This window comes from Bos indicus, chromosome 6, assembly GCF_029378745.1.
Source record: "Bos indicus isolate NIAB-ARS_2022 breed Sahiwal x Tharparkar chromosome 6, NIAB-ARS_B.indTharparkar_mat_pri_1.0, whole genome shotgun sequence".
Lineage (NCBI taxonomy): Eukaryota > Metazoa > Chordata > Mammalia > Artiodactyla > Bovidae > Bos > Bos indicus.
This window is the reverse complement of record NC_091765.1, coordinates 59,949,551-59,961,387: the sequence shown is the minus strand read 5'-3', so window position 1 is coordinate 59,961,387 and position 11,837 is coordinate 59,949,551. Positions and strand designations below refer to the sequence as shown.

Below are 11,837 nucleotides of genomic sequence, written 5' to 3'. Positions count from 1 at the left end.
TCATACATCCACATTTATCAGATTTGTTTACGTAGTTATTATCTGCACATACGTAGCTATCCCTGCCTAACTAGATCCTAAACTCCACAGAAGCAGTAGCTTTGGCTATTTTCAGTCTTGGTGCTAAGAAGGTCATGGTCCAATGGGGCATGGAACACATAATTATGAAATAACATTATAAATCCAGTGATGGAGAAATGCTCAGATCTATATCTCTTTTAGTGATGGAGTTCTCTACTTTCTTTGACTCACCCCTTTTAAAGAACATCAAGGTTTAGTTGCTCGGTCATGTCCAATTATTTGTGACCCCACGGACTGTAGCCTGCCAGGCTCTTCTATCCACGGACTTCTCCAAGCAAGAATACTGGAGTGGGTAGCCATTCTCTTCTCCAGGGGATCTTCCCGACCCAGGAATCAAACTCAGGTCTCCTGCATTGCAGGCAGATTCTTAACTGTCTGAGCCATCAGGGAAGCATAAGGAGCCTAGTAAATGATGAATAAATGAATAAGGGATTGAAGGCTCTGTTGATACCTTCAGTAAGGCACTGAAAGTCATCTGTTTTGTGCTAAGAAAGAGTACTATAAATTACAAAGTACAGGAAACCTGGATTGAAAAGTGAGCTTATGAAAAGTGAACAAGTGAAACAAAACCCCTGTACTCATGAAGCTGAGAGGAAGAGAATCCAAAGGGTGGTAGCGAGAATGAGGTGGGCCTTGTCTGCCACAAGCTCATAGAGCTTTGGTACGGTCATTTAACAGTCCAGGATTATAATGTCTTTGTCCACTGAAGAGCAGATCCAGCTCTGAGATACACAATACGCCAACTGAATGATACAGCTGCCATTTGTTAGAAACTTACTATGTGCCAGTCATACTGCAGCCTTTACCTGTATTCATTCTTTTCTTTAATCCTTGCCACCTTCTGATACTCTTTTTTCCATTTTACAGATGAGGAAATTGATGCACAGAGAGGGGAGTTAACTTGCACAAGGCTGCAAGGCTAGTGAGTGGCAGAGCTGGAACTCAAATTCTGGTACTTTGACTGTACAACCTGAACTTTAAAAAAAAAAAAACAAAAACTAATCTGTTTAAATTACGAAATACATCAGGCACACAAGAGTGCATAAAACACATAAGAAGAGTTTTGAGTGCTCACTGACTGCCAGCACATACAGATGACCTTGAATATTTGGTGAGTATACCAGCCAAAATCCCATAGGAAACCAAATTTATTCCAGATGGTTCAGATGAAGAGATGTGAATGAAAGCACTACTGGGAGAGGTCTGGATTAAGGCAACATCCCAAGATTAGCACCAGCAGGACCTCCTATAGAACTGAGACAGAGAGAGGAAATATAGTCCAGAGGCCCTGTGGAGACATGGAGAAGCTGCTCAGCAGGTGGGAGGGACTGTATGGACAAGCATCACCCAGGCAGGAAAAAAAAGGAAAAAACACCCGACTATTCTCTTATTCTACCCTCTGACTTCCAGACAGAGTCTCCCAGCAGCTGCATCCAAGTGAAAGCCAGCCAGGAAGAGACCCTGGGTGATGCAGTCCAAGGGTTAGCCTCTCAGCCACAGGGGAGGGCAGTCAAGGGTGAAAAATGGAGACAGGGGAGTAGGGACAACCAGCAGAGACCACCACGAGCATGTGATAGGAACAATCTGAGACTTTCTCATAGGAAAAGTGACAAAAGGAAGCTCACGAAGGAAGACTACCAAGCCCTAATCATCCGCATGTAACAAGAGTCATTTTCACCATCTTAGCTAAGGTAGCAAGTGTAATGAGCATTAAATATAATTCACTGTATAATTTTTAACTGGTGGAGTTTAATTACACCAAAATTACACTTTGAAAAGTAAAGATGCAAGGAAAATATCTCTATGTATTAGTCTGAGCCTCGGTTTCTCATCAAAAGAAAGAGAATAATATCTACCTTATGAGTAGTTCTGAGGATTTAATTAGATGGTGTATGTAAAGTTTGGCCTAGCACAAACTTGGAACCAGTAGGAATCAAATATAGTTTGTTGCTATTATCATTATGTGCCATTTTACTCATCTTATTCTAGTTAGCCCTGCTACAAACAGCACCTGCTTCTGTGTAATTTCCCATTATGTGGCCCAGTATCAACAAGTCCTAGAATATTCTGATCAGACCTAGATTCTTCAGCCCATGTATCTGCACAGAGATCCACCCAAACCATGAAAACAGCCATGAACCATAGTTCACAGACAGAAAACATTTCCACAGTCACTACTGTATGAATTCTTAGAGAAATCCAGGAATTAGTATCTGTTTTAATTTAGAGAAACTGAGGCTGAAAGACACATGACCCAGACTTTGTGACTCCAAAATCTGTCACAACCATCTGCCTCTTAACTCCCATGTTATGGTGGTCTATCTACCACTAAGGATTAAGTTCTATGTCAGGACATGGACACCTTTGTAAATGATGGTGCTCCATGCCTTAGATGGGTCCCTTTCTCATTGCCAGGAAGAAAAATAAAAAGGCAAGACAAAGATCAGACTTGGAATATTTTATTAAAAATCAGCTTTAAAATACAGGCCACTTGACTGGTAGAGCTGGGGCCTACAAGGTTATATGAGATCACATGTGGCAAAGACATTCAGTCAGGCTGCTCTCGACACGGCGGTTTTGAGCACAGCTTTGAAGTTCAGCAAACACACTTGAGACTCCTGGTGCTGCTACTCACCTGCTGTGGGGCCTTGGACTCATCAGTCAGTGTGCTGGGCCTCGGTTTCCCCACATAAGATGGTACTCACACCACGTGGTGAGACAACAAACACTCGAGTGTTTAGCACAGGACCTAGCATTTCCAAAGCCCTCAACAAATTATAACTGTTGGAATGCTTTCTACTCTCTTGTCACTCAGCCTAATTTCATTGCACTAGCTTCTACCAGCCCATTTTGTCAGTATAAAGGAAGAGAAAATAGGATGAGTTATTCAACCACTCAAACCAACTCTTCAATGTAAACAAGAACATATTTAATGTTGCTACGTGGGATGGTTAAGAATCAACAATTTTAAGAATTAATTTAAGAAAAAAATAAAAGTCCTGTAAGTTTTAAAGTGTAAGAAACACATACTGGAGTCCAGGCAGGAGAAACAGATATACAGTCACACAGAACATTCACGCAGAATACACTGCATGAATTCTAACAAAATGACCTATTTCCACTCCTTTCCCTCCCCAACCTTCACCCCCACAGGGTGGGGTTCCTTCCCATAACCACTTTCAACACAAGAGTCCAATTCTTGTCCTTCTCTCCAGTTCAACACGACTGTGTTCAGCTGCAATTCTTTCCCTGAGCTGGGCGCTGGGAACCCTAAGGAGGTGGCTCTGACTTCAAGCACTATCATCTAGCAGGGGAGACAGACACCAGTTGGCCTCAGTTTCTGCCAGGTCCCATCACTGGTGAGGGTTTCCACATATATTCCTATTCTCAGATAAGAGGGTTCCCAGAGGAAGTCCTTGAGTTTGGCCCCAGCCAACAGGCAGGGGACTCATCCATGTGCCCAGGCGAAGGCAAAGTCATTGGACTGTGTCTTTCTGGACTTCCCTTCCTCCACTGCTTCCACTGTGGAATCATTTCCTCTTCCCTCACTTAGAGTCAGTTGCCCTTCCCATTTTCAGATCCCTACCTCCACCACCCATCATCCCACAAATCTCCCTTCCATAAGAAAGAAAGAAAAGCTTGAAAACAGCCAATTTTGTCATTAGAAATTTATTCCTGCTATCACAGTAAATGGGGCTTCCCTGGTGGCTCAGAAGACAAAGAATCTGCTTGCAGTGTGGGAAACACAGCTTGGATCCCTGGGTTGGAAGATCCATGGAGAAGGGAACGGTACCCCACTCTAGTATTCTTGCTTGGAGAATTCCATGGACAGAGGAGCCTGGCAGACTACAGTCCATGGGGTTGGAGAGAGTCGGACATGACTGAGCAATACCTCCCACCCTAAAGACTGGCCCTGAAGGAAAACCTGCATGAGTTAAGACCATTTGCGATTGTTGGAGAAGAGGAGGGATGTCAACAAGCATATCAGGAGGAGATGTGCTCCCATCACTGCCCCTGCCTGGCCAGCTTTGAAGGCCTCCACTCCCTGGATGCCCAACATAGAAAGTTGGATAGAGTAGCTCTCATGTCACGGGAAACAGGTAACACAGAGGCGACGACAAGCCATGGGACTGGAGAGCGAGAGCTGGCGCTGCCGGGTACAGGCAGATGTGTCTGCCCCAAGGAACTGAGGGAACCTCGGACTCAAAGACTCAGACCCCGGGTCTGAGTCTCCTTACTGGAGGTGGATGAGAGAAGAGGAACGAGAGAAGGCAGTGTAAAGATGAGCACACTTTTGATTTTGACACTGACTAGTGCCATAAAGAATTGACCACATAAGGAAACTAGAAAATTGGTTTGGTCAGGTCAGTGTAAGTCTAATCACAGCCATTTATGCCAGCTGCCTTACCACTGGTGTGTGCTGCACCATAACAATGATGGACTTTAATAAACATGGTTCTGAGGAATTCTAGGTTTTATTTGAATAAGTAAGTAAATGCAATATGAGGGTTCCAGGCTTTACAATTTCTTAAGTTACATAGTCCTCTGTTTTCAGCTTAATAGATGGTTAATACTGTTGCTTTTAAGCTATGAGATAGAATGGTGGGGGGATGTTCCTATTGATTCCGTATTTCCCCTGATAACTTTGTATTACAATTGCTATACAGTTTTCCTGTTACCTGTCCTTGGAATTTGTGCTTTTTTTTTTCCACTCAGATGTTTCATACTCAAGAAATAGTAAAAGCTATAAACTCCCTTTTTCCCTTTAAACACATATCATTCATGTAGACACTGCCCCAATTATTCTGATTAGACCCTAAAATTAATGAATTATGTTGCCATGCTAGCTCAGTTTAGAGCTCAAACAACAAATTTATTATGGATAACTTTGAGCCTGCTCTTTCATAAGACCTACAATAAGTTAGGAAGCAGGCAAAGTGCAGCAGATTCTGAAATGAAAGTAAGACTTCCTCACATCTGTTCCAAGTTCTGCTGCTATCACTTACGGCAGTCTGATTCTCTACCTGATAAGTTTTCCTTCAATCTGTTTCAGTGAATGACAGAATACTTAGTGCATAATTGAAATTCTTTGGGTGAAAGCCAATACCATAAGAAATAGTTTTTTTCAATAATTACAGACATAAAATGATAGTCATTTAAAAATCATTAGGCAGTATTATAGTAACCTTATGTCATTTAACTTTATTTTATATATATAACCTTGAATAACAAATGAGTGGAAAATTAATTGCAAGGATCAGTTTACAGTGATTTTAAAATTGGTTACCTAATAAAATCTAACAGGCAAGTGTGATTTCAACAAAATTAGTACTTCAGGTGAAAATGCTAACATTATGAACATATGTCAGAGCCCTGTAAGGTCATTTCACTCACACATCAGTTTGTGAGTACGGAGGAAAAGACTTTCCAAGTGTGAAAACTAATTATATACAAATGCTGTTCATTTGTTATTATTTAAATAAACTGTGTCTTTAAATATGGTATTCTTTGGAAAACTCACTTCATTGTCCAAAATTGTGGAGACCACTTTGGTTTTTGAATCAAAGATGAAATAGTCATTACAGTGTCCCAAATAATCTTCTAATTGTACTGGACAAAGAGTTCATTCGTAGAGTACATATTATAAAAAATATCCAGTGGCCAAGTCCCATCAACAACTGTATCCTATCATAAAAGCCAGTCAGGCCATGCCCAGAAAGAGCAACAGTCCTTTGCTGGCTTGCCTGCTCTCTCTGTCCCAGCTGGTCTTTGTGGTGAGTAAGTCAATGTGGGATGAAGTCTCTGGAGTTTAGAGGATCTTGCACTCGTTGATAGAGAAGAACCTCCTTCTGTTGCGTCTCCTGGCTTGGTTGACAGCAGTTCGGACGGCACATTCAAATACCTGCTGGACGCCCCGGTTGCTGAGGGCCGAGCACTCCAGGTAGCCTTTGGCTCTCACATCCTGGGCCAGTCTCTTTCCTTCGATGGCATTGACGCAGGAGGCCCGATGGGGCCCCACCTCCCGCTGGTCCGTCTGGGTGGCCACCACCAGCACAGGGGTGCAGGGCAGGTTGCTCCTGACTTCACCGATCCACTTGTTCTTCAGGTTCAGGAAGGAGTTGTGGTTGGCCACGGAGTAGCACATCAGCACCACGTCTGCCTGCTGGTAGGACAGAGGGCGGATGCTCCTGAAGGCATCGTTGCCGGCCGTGTCCCAGAGGCCCAGGCTGATTTGGATCCCGTCCATGAAGACGTCTACACCTGTATTTTCATATACTGTAGGCTTATAAGCCTCAGGAAAGGTTTCCGAGGTGAAACGTACCAGCAGAGACGTTTTCCCCACAGCAGAGTCTCCCACCAACACACACTTGATGGAACTCAGCATCTTCGCGGCCCAGACTCCTAGTTACAAGTTCAGAATCCTGAGGAAGACAGCCCTCAGTGGGCTACTGAGACAGACGCCATTCGACACGAGGGGGAAGGACAACCAGACAGCTTTGTGTTCTCAGGACCTCTGACAGCCGCTTGCAGGATGTTACTTTTTCTGGGCCATCCAAGGGAGACACACAGTCTACTTTGAAAGTATCCAAAGGCTGGTGTTCAACTGGAACAAGGAAGAGAGGTGGAGAAATTGAGTCTTTTCCCCCTTTTTTGATGACAGGGATCTTCCTCATTGGCAAACAGATTAATGAGGGGTCCCATCTCTGTGGAGCCGCCCGACCCTGCTTGTCTAAGCCACTCTTACCCCAGCAGCGAAAGCCTGAATCTGTTATACCCCAGCATTGGAACCCACAACTCCACCCAGTCAAAAAGCAGAAGCTGATTTGATCTCTAAAATCAGCCCAGCGATAAAAATACAAGCAGCCGCTCTGGCAGCAACATGAAAAAGACCTCAGTAGCAACCTGGTGTGAATGAGACGTGTTCAAACAGCTCTCTCTCTCTCTGGCCTTCTGCTCCAAGAAGTGGGGACCACAGCTGACAGAGGTCTCCGCCGCTTCAGTTTCTAATGTATCCCAGCCACTCTGGAAACTGCAAAAGAGAGCAATGTGATGAGCCTCAGATACCATGAGCACTTCCTTTCATTTATTGATTTATCAGCCAGTGTTTGATTTATGAGGGAATTTGTACCGAGGTCAGAGGGAAGAAATCACCAAAACTTTTAAAATTTGCTGTGGTTTTTCCCTTGAGGTGTTTCCAAAAACTGGCTACAAATGTAATGGAAAGGGCACAGTCCTTGGCATTTTCTGCATCTCAAGTCAGACTCCATTACCTGTGCAACGATACGGCTTTGCTTAATCGGTAGACCCAGTTTAGTCATCTGCAAGATTGTGATAAATTTAGGAACAACTTCTCAGAGATCTTGTGGGGATAAAATTGTTTCTCTCTTTTCTGGACAGCTACCTATATATCAGGAACTCTGCTAGGCTTCTGGTTAAACAAAATAACTTGCTTAAAAGCAGCTGTATTCAGTGCCTGTCACTTAAACAAGGCCGCATAAATATGGCGGCATCTAAATTTCATGAAAGGGTCAAATAAATTCTCATTCACTGCAGGTGAAAGGGCTCCAGACGATGAGATCAGCCTGGAGACGGTATCCTGTCTGCTGAAGGACATCATCACAAGGCAGCCCGGCTTCAGATGAGGGAAAGGTCTTTTGGGCCAAACTTCAAAGTAAAGGTTATTAATACAATCTGGGCTTATAACCTCCTCCACTGGCAATCTTCCTGACAGGTCACATGTAAAGTAATGTAAAACAGATCTATAGGATATGTCCACTTCAAAACATAATTTTTAAAAATCACTCCTCTAAATTCAGACATTCCCCTCCAAGACATTTTTATCCTTGTCCACCTACAGTCTCTGTTTAATAAGACATAATAACCTTTACAGTTTTCCCTGGTAGCTTAACTGATAAAGAATCTGCCAACAATGAAGGAGACCCCGGTTTGATTCCTGGGTTGGGAAGATCCCCTGAAGAAGGTATAGCTACCCACTCCAGTATTCTTGGGCTTCCCTGGTGGCTCAGACAGTAAAGAATCCACCTGCAGTGTGAGAGATCTGGGTTCAATCCCTGAGTTGGGAAGATGCCCTGGAGGAGGGCATGGCAACCCACTCCAGTATTCTTGCCTGGAGAATCCCCATAGACAGAGGAGCCGGGCGGGCTGCAGTCCATGGGGTTGCAAAGACTCAGACATGACTGAGTGACTAAGCACAGCACAGCAGCCTTTACAAACGAGTTGATCACATAAATAATTCACATGATTTTCACATATTCACTTTTACCACACATAAGCTGGGTAACCTTGGGCAAGTTACTTAACCTCTCTGAGCCTTGCTTTCTTCATAAAGATGAAAATAATAAAGGCAATTTCTTGATGGAATTATTGTAACAATTCAGTATATGGAGAGTCTGGCTTAGCACAGAACACGGCACATGGAAACTATGGGCAGGCACCATATTTTTCAACTTCTACTACTGTTTATTTAAAATGCCAAATATTGACTGTCCAAGTGTAGGGGATGGGATGTCAGATATTCAGCCAGACTTTAAAGACTCCACATCGAATCATTCTCATACACCATGGTCCTGGACACCTCTTTGTCACCAGACCTTTGAGTAAGGTCCCCTTAGGAGCTCCCTGGGTCTCAGACTTTAGCTCCTTAAACCTATGGATGATTTAAATGAAGCAACTGTGACCTCCTCATTACTGAGTCCATTGTCAAGACTTAAGACATGTTTCAAGTTTGATGTCGACCCCAATGTAGTAGGACCAGGACCAAGAAAAATATGCATGTGTCAGGTATTTTGGTTATTAAATAATTTCTAAGAGATTGAATAAAGTCAAATTTCCTGAGTATATATCTACAAAAGGAAGTTGCTGAGGCAAAACTGTTAAGAATGCAGGCTCTAAAATCAGGTACATATGGAATTGAATCTGAACTGACCAACTGATTACCTGTGCTGTGAACTTAGAAGAGTTTTTTAACCTCCCTAAGCCTCAATTTCCCTCTTTGTAAAATGTGATGTGATAATACCTATTAACACTGAGCTGTTGAGAGTATTAAATGTGATTAAATATATAAAATCCTTAGCATAGTATATCACGTAGTACATCAATATGTACATAGTACATACTGCAAGTACATAGTCACCACATAGAAAACACAATAAACAGTCCTTATTACTAAAATTATTGTTGAACAGGAATTACTAAATATAATAATCAGTTCAGTTCAGCCGCTCAGTCATGTCCAATTCTGCGACCCCATGGACTGCAGCACGTCAGGCTTCCCTGTTCATCGCCAGCTCCTGGAGCTTGCTCAAACTCATATCTATCGAGTCAGTGATGCCATCCAATCATCTCATCAAATATAATAATAAGCAATTTTATATCGTCAGTGGGGAATTCAAAGTAGCACTAAAAGGTTTCTGTGGCAAAGGGTGCTCTAAGAGTCTTATACACAGCTGTGACTACAATACATATATATTCTACAAAATATATATTCTTCTTGTAGCGTATTGGAAAAGACCCTGATGCTGGGAAAGATTGAAGGCAGGAGGAGAAGGGGACAACAGAGGATTAAATGGTTGGATGGCATCACTGCCTCAATGGACACGAGTTTGAACAAGGTCCAGGAGTTGCTGATGAACAGGGAAGCCTCGCACGCTGCGGTACACGGAATTGCAAAGAGTCGCACAGAGTCGGACACAACTGAAGCGACTTAGCAGCAGCAGCAGCAGCAGCAGCAGCAAACATGACTGACTGAACTGAACTGAGCATAAAAATAAAATATGATATGAACAAAGAAATTTGTGCCTCAGCTTTGCCACTCAGAGTCCGAAGACTCAGACTGGAGAAAAAAGCTCTGTTCAGTCAAGTGACCTTTATTCCCAGGCAGTTCTGGCACTAAGAGGCACATCAAACAAGCTCTCAGGGCCTCAGTTTCCCAAATCATAAAGTGATTGGACAAGATTAGCTCTCTGCAGGTCTATGGAAACTGAGGTCAAAGGAGAAAGCTTTATAGCCTGCAGCACAAATACAATTGCATAACTCCATATTATTCCAGAGCACCAGTGTAGCAGCAAAGACAGATGACAAAACTTGATGACATGTGTAGCCTTTGGCAGATGGCTAAATATGGATCTAGGAAAGGAGTAGTGGGAGGAGTTATAGTCTAAACTAGAGCAACATCCTATACAGATATGATAGATCACCTTCAGGTGATGCCCACAACAGAGCCACTACAGGTCACTACATAATGTGTGGAAGTTTGACTGGCTTTATTTCAGTGGAAAATTTCACCTGAAGAGAAAGATTCTCCTCAAAGGAGCTCTGGGTGAAAAATAGAAGCAGGTTTTCAACGATATTTCGCTAGTGGCTAATTGGCAGGGGTGCTCCAATTTTATGTCAGTCAGTACGGAGGAGTTACCAAAAGTGACTTCAGATAGCATCGTGAGTGACCCTTTTGGACTTACGTCAGATTGGAATTAATGAACCTTCAAGTCCAGAGCCTCTCGGGTCTCAGTAACCTCCCTCTCTCCTCTTTCCAAAGTTTCACAGAAAAGATGCTCTCCCCAGAGCCCCATGGTTCACACACAGAGATAGGAAAAAGGCAGGGAGGCTTCATCTTGCAAAGGCAATAGCATCTATCATAGCAAAGGCACAGAGACAGAAAAAACGGAGGGCTTAGAGATGACGCATCCTGGTCCATTCTGTCTTCTGGAGGGCTGTCTAGTAGGAAAGCCTCATTTCACTTTAGCCTCAGTTCTCATCCCAACTACCGTATACTTTCCACTATCATTCTTTCTTCAGACACATTCTCCAGTACTCTGTTTTCCAGGGAAGACTCACTCCTCCAACTTATACCTCTTCTTGAAAAATCTTTGATCACTTGACCAGCTGCTAGATCAGATATCCCCTCTGTGTTGCCATAATACCCCCCTGTGCCTCCATCATCACACTGCTCACATGGTTGGTCCTCCTGCACCTCTCCCTCACCTGAAAAACTGGAATGAGAGCTTTCTCACAGGGAGTTCATAAGGACCAGATGGAAATGATAACAACACAGCAATAATTGATGCTTGTACTTTTATAAGACTTTGTACATCCAAGAATACCTCTTGATTGTCTTATGAGAAAGTTCCTTCATAATGATAGAGCATAAAAAATAATAATCTAAAAAAGAAAAACAATAATAGACAATATAAACTATTGCTTAGAAAAACAAAATAAAACTAAGATGAAATCATGACTCGTTGACTAATAATTGTTACTGCACATTTTAGGTTATCTGGGCTTTGATTGAGGTGGCTTACTTCAAAATGCTGATGTACTCAGTCGCTCTGCTGCTGCTAAGTCACTTCAGTCGTGTCCAACTCTGTGCGACCCCATAGACGGAAGCCGACCAGGCTCCCCTGTCCCTGGGATTCTCCAGGCAAGAGCACTGGAGTGGGTTGCCATTTCCTTCTCCAATGCATGAAAGTGAAAAGTGTAAGTGAAGTCGCTCAGTCGTGTCCGACTCTTCTCGACCCCATGGACTGCAGCCTACCAGGCTCCTCCATCCACAGGACTTTCCAGGCAAGAGTACTGGCTGGAGTGGGGTGCCATTGCCTTCTCCCTCAGTCGCTCAGTCGTGTCCAAATCTTTGCAACCTAGTAGCCTGCCAGGCTCCTCTATCCATGGGAATTCTCCAGGCAGAAATACTGGAGTGGGTTGCCATGCCCTCCTCCAGGGGATCTTCCCAACCCAGGGAT

General features: G+C 43.4%; 2 protein-coding genes across 3 annotated transcripts in view; both read right to left on the bottom strand.

Annotated features, from left to right (window-relative positions):
• Positions 1-2,524: 2,524 nt before the first annotated feature.
• Positions 2,525-6,466, bottom strand: RHOH (ras homolog family member H). Its single transcript, XM_070791333.1, has one exon. The coding sequence runs from the start codon at positions 6,464-6,466 to the stop codon at positions 5,891-5,893; it is 576 nt and encodes a 191-aa protein (XP_070647434.1). The 3' UTR covers positions 2,525-5,890.
• A 30-nt stretch (positions 6,467-6,496) lies between these two features.
• Positions 6,497-11,837, bottom strand: part of N4BP2 (NEDD4 binding protein 2) — a 140,758-nt gene continuing 135,417 nt past the window's right edge. For both annotated transcript variants that reach the window (XM_070791325.1, XM_070791328.1), the window contains 2 exons: positions 6,985-7,111; positions 6,497-6,685 (listed from right to left, as the gene is read on the bottom strand). In XM_070791325.1, coding sequence (XP_070647426.1) covers positions 6,653-6,685; positions 6,985-7,111 — 160 coding nt within the window. In that variant the 3' untranslated portion in view covers positions 6,497-6,652. The remainder of the gene's footprint in view (positions 6,686-6,984; positions 7,112-11,837) is intronic.

Bases quoted from the DNA above. Each gene is read 5' to 3' on its own strand.
- RHOH (XM_070791333.1), bottom strand. From the start codon at position 6,466: ATGCTGAGTTCCATCAAGTGTGTGTTGGTGGGAGACTCTGCTGTGGGG.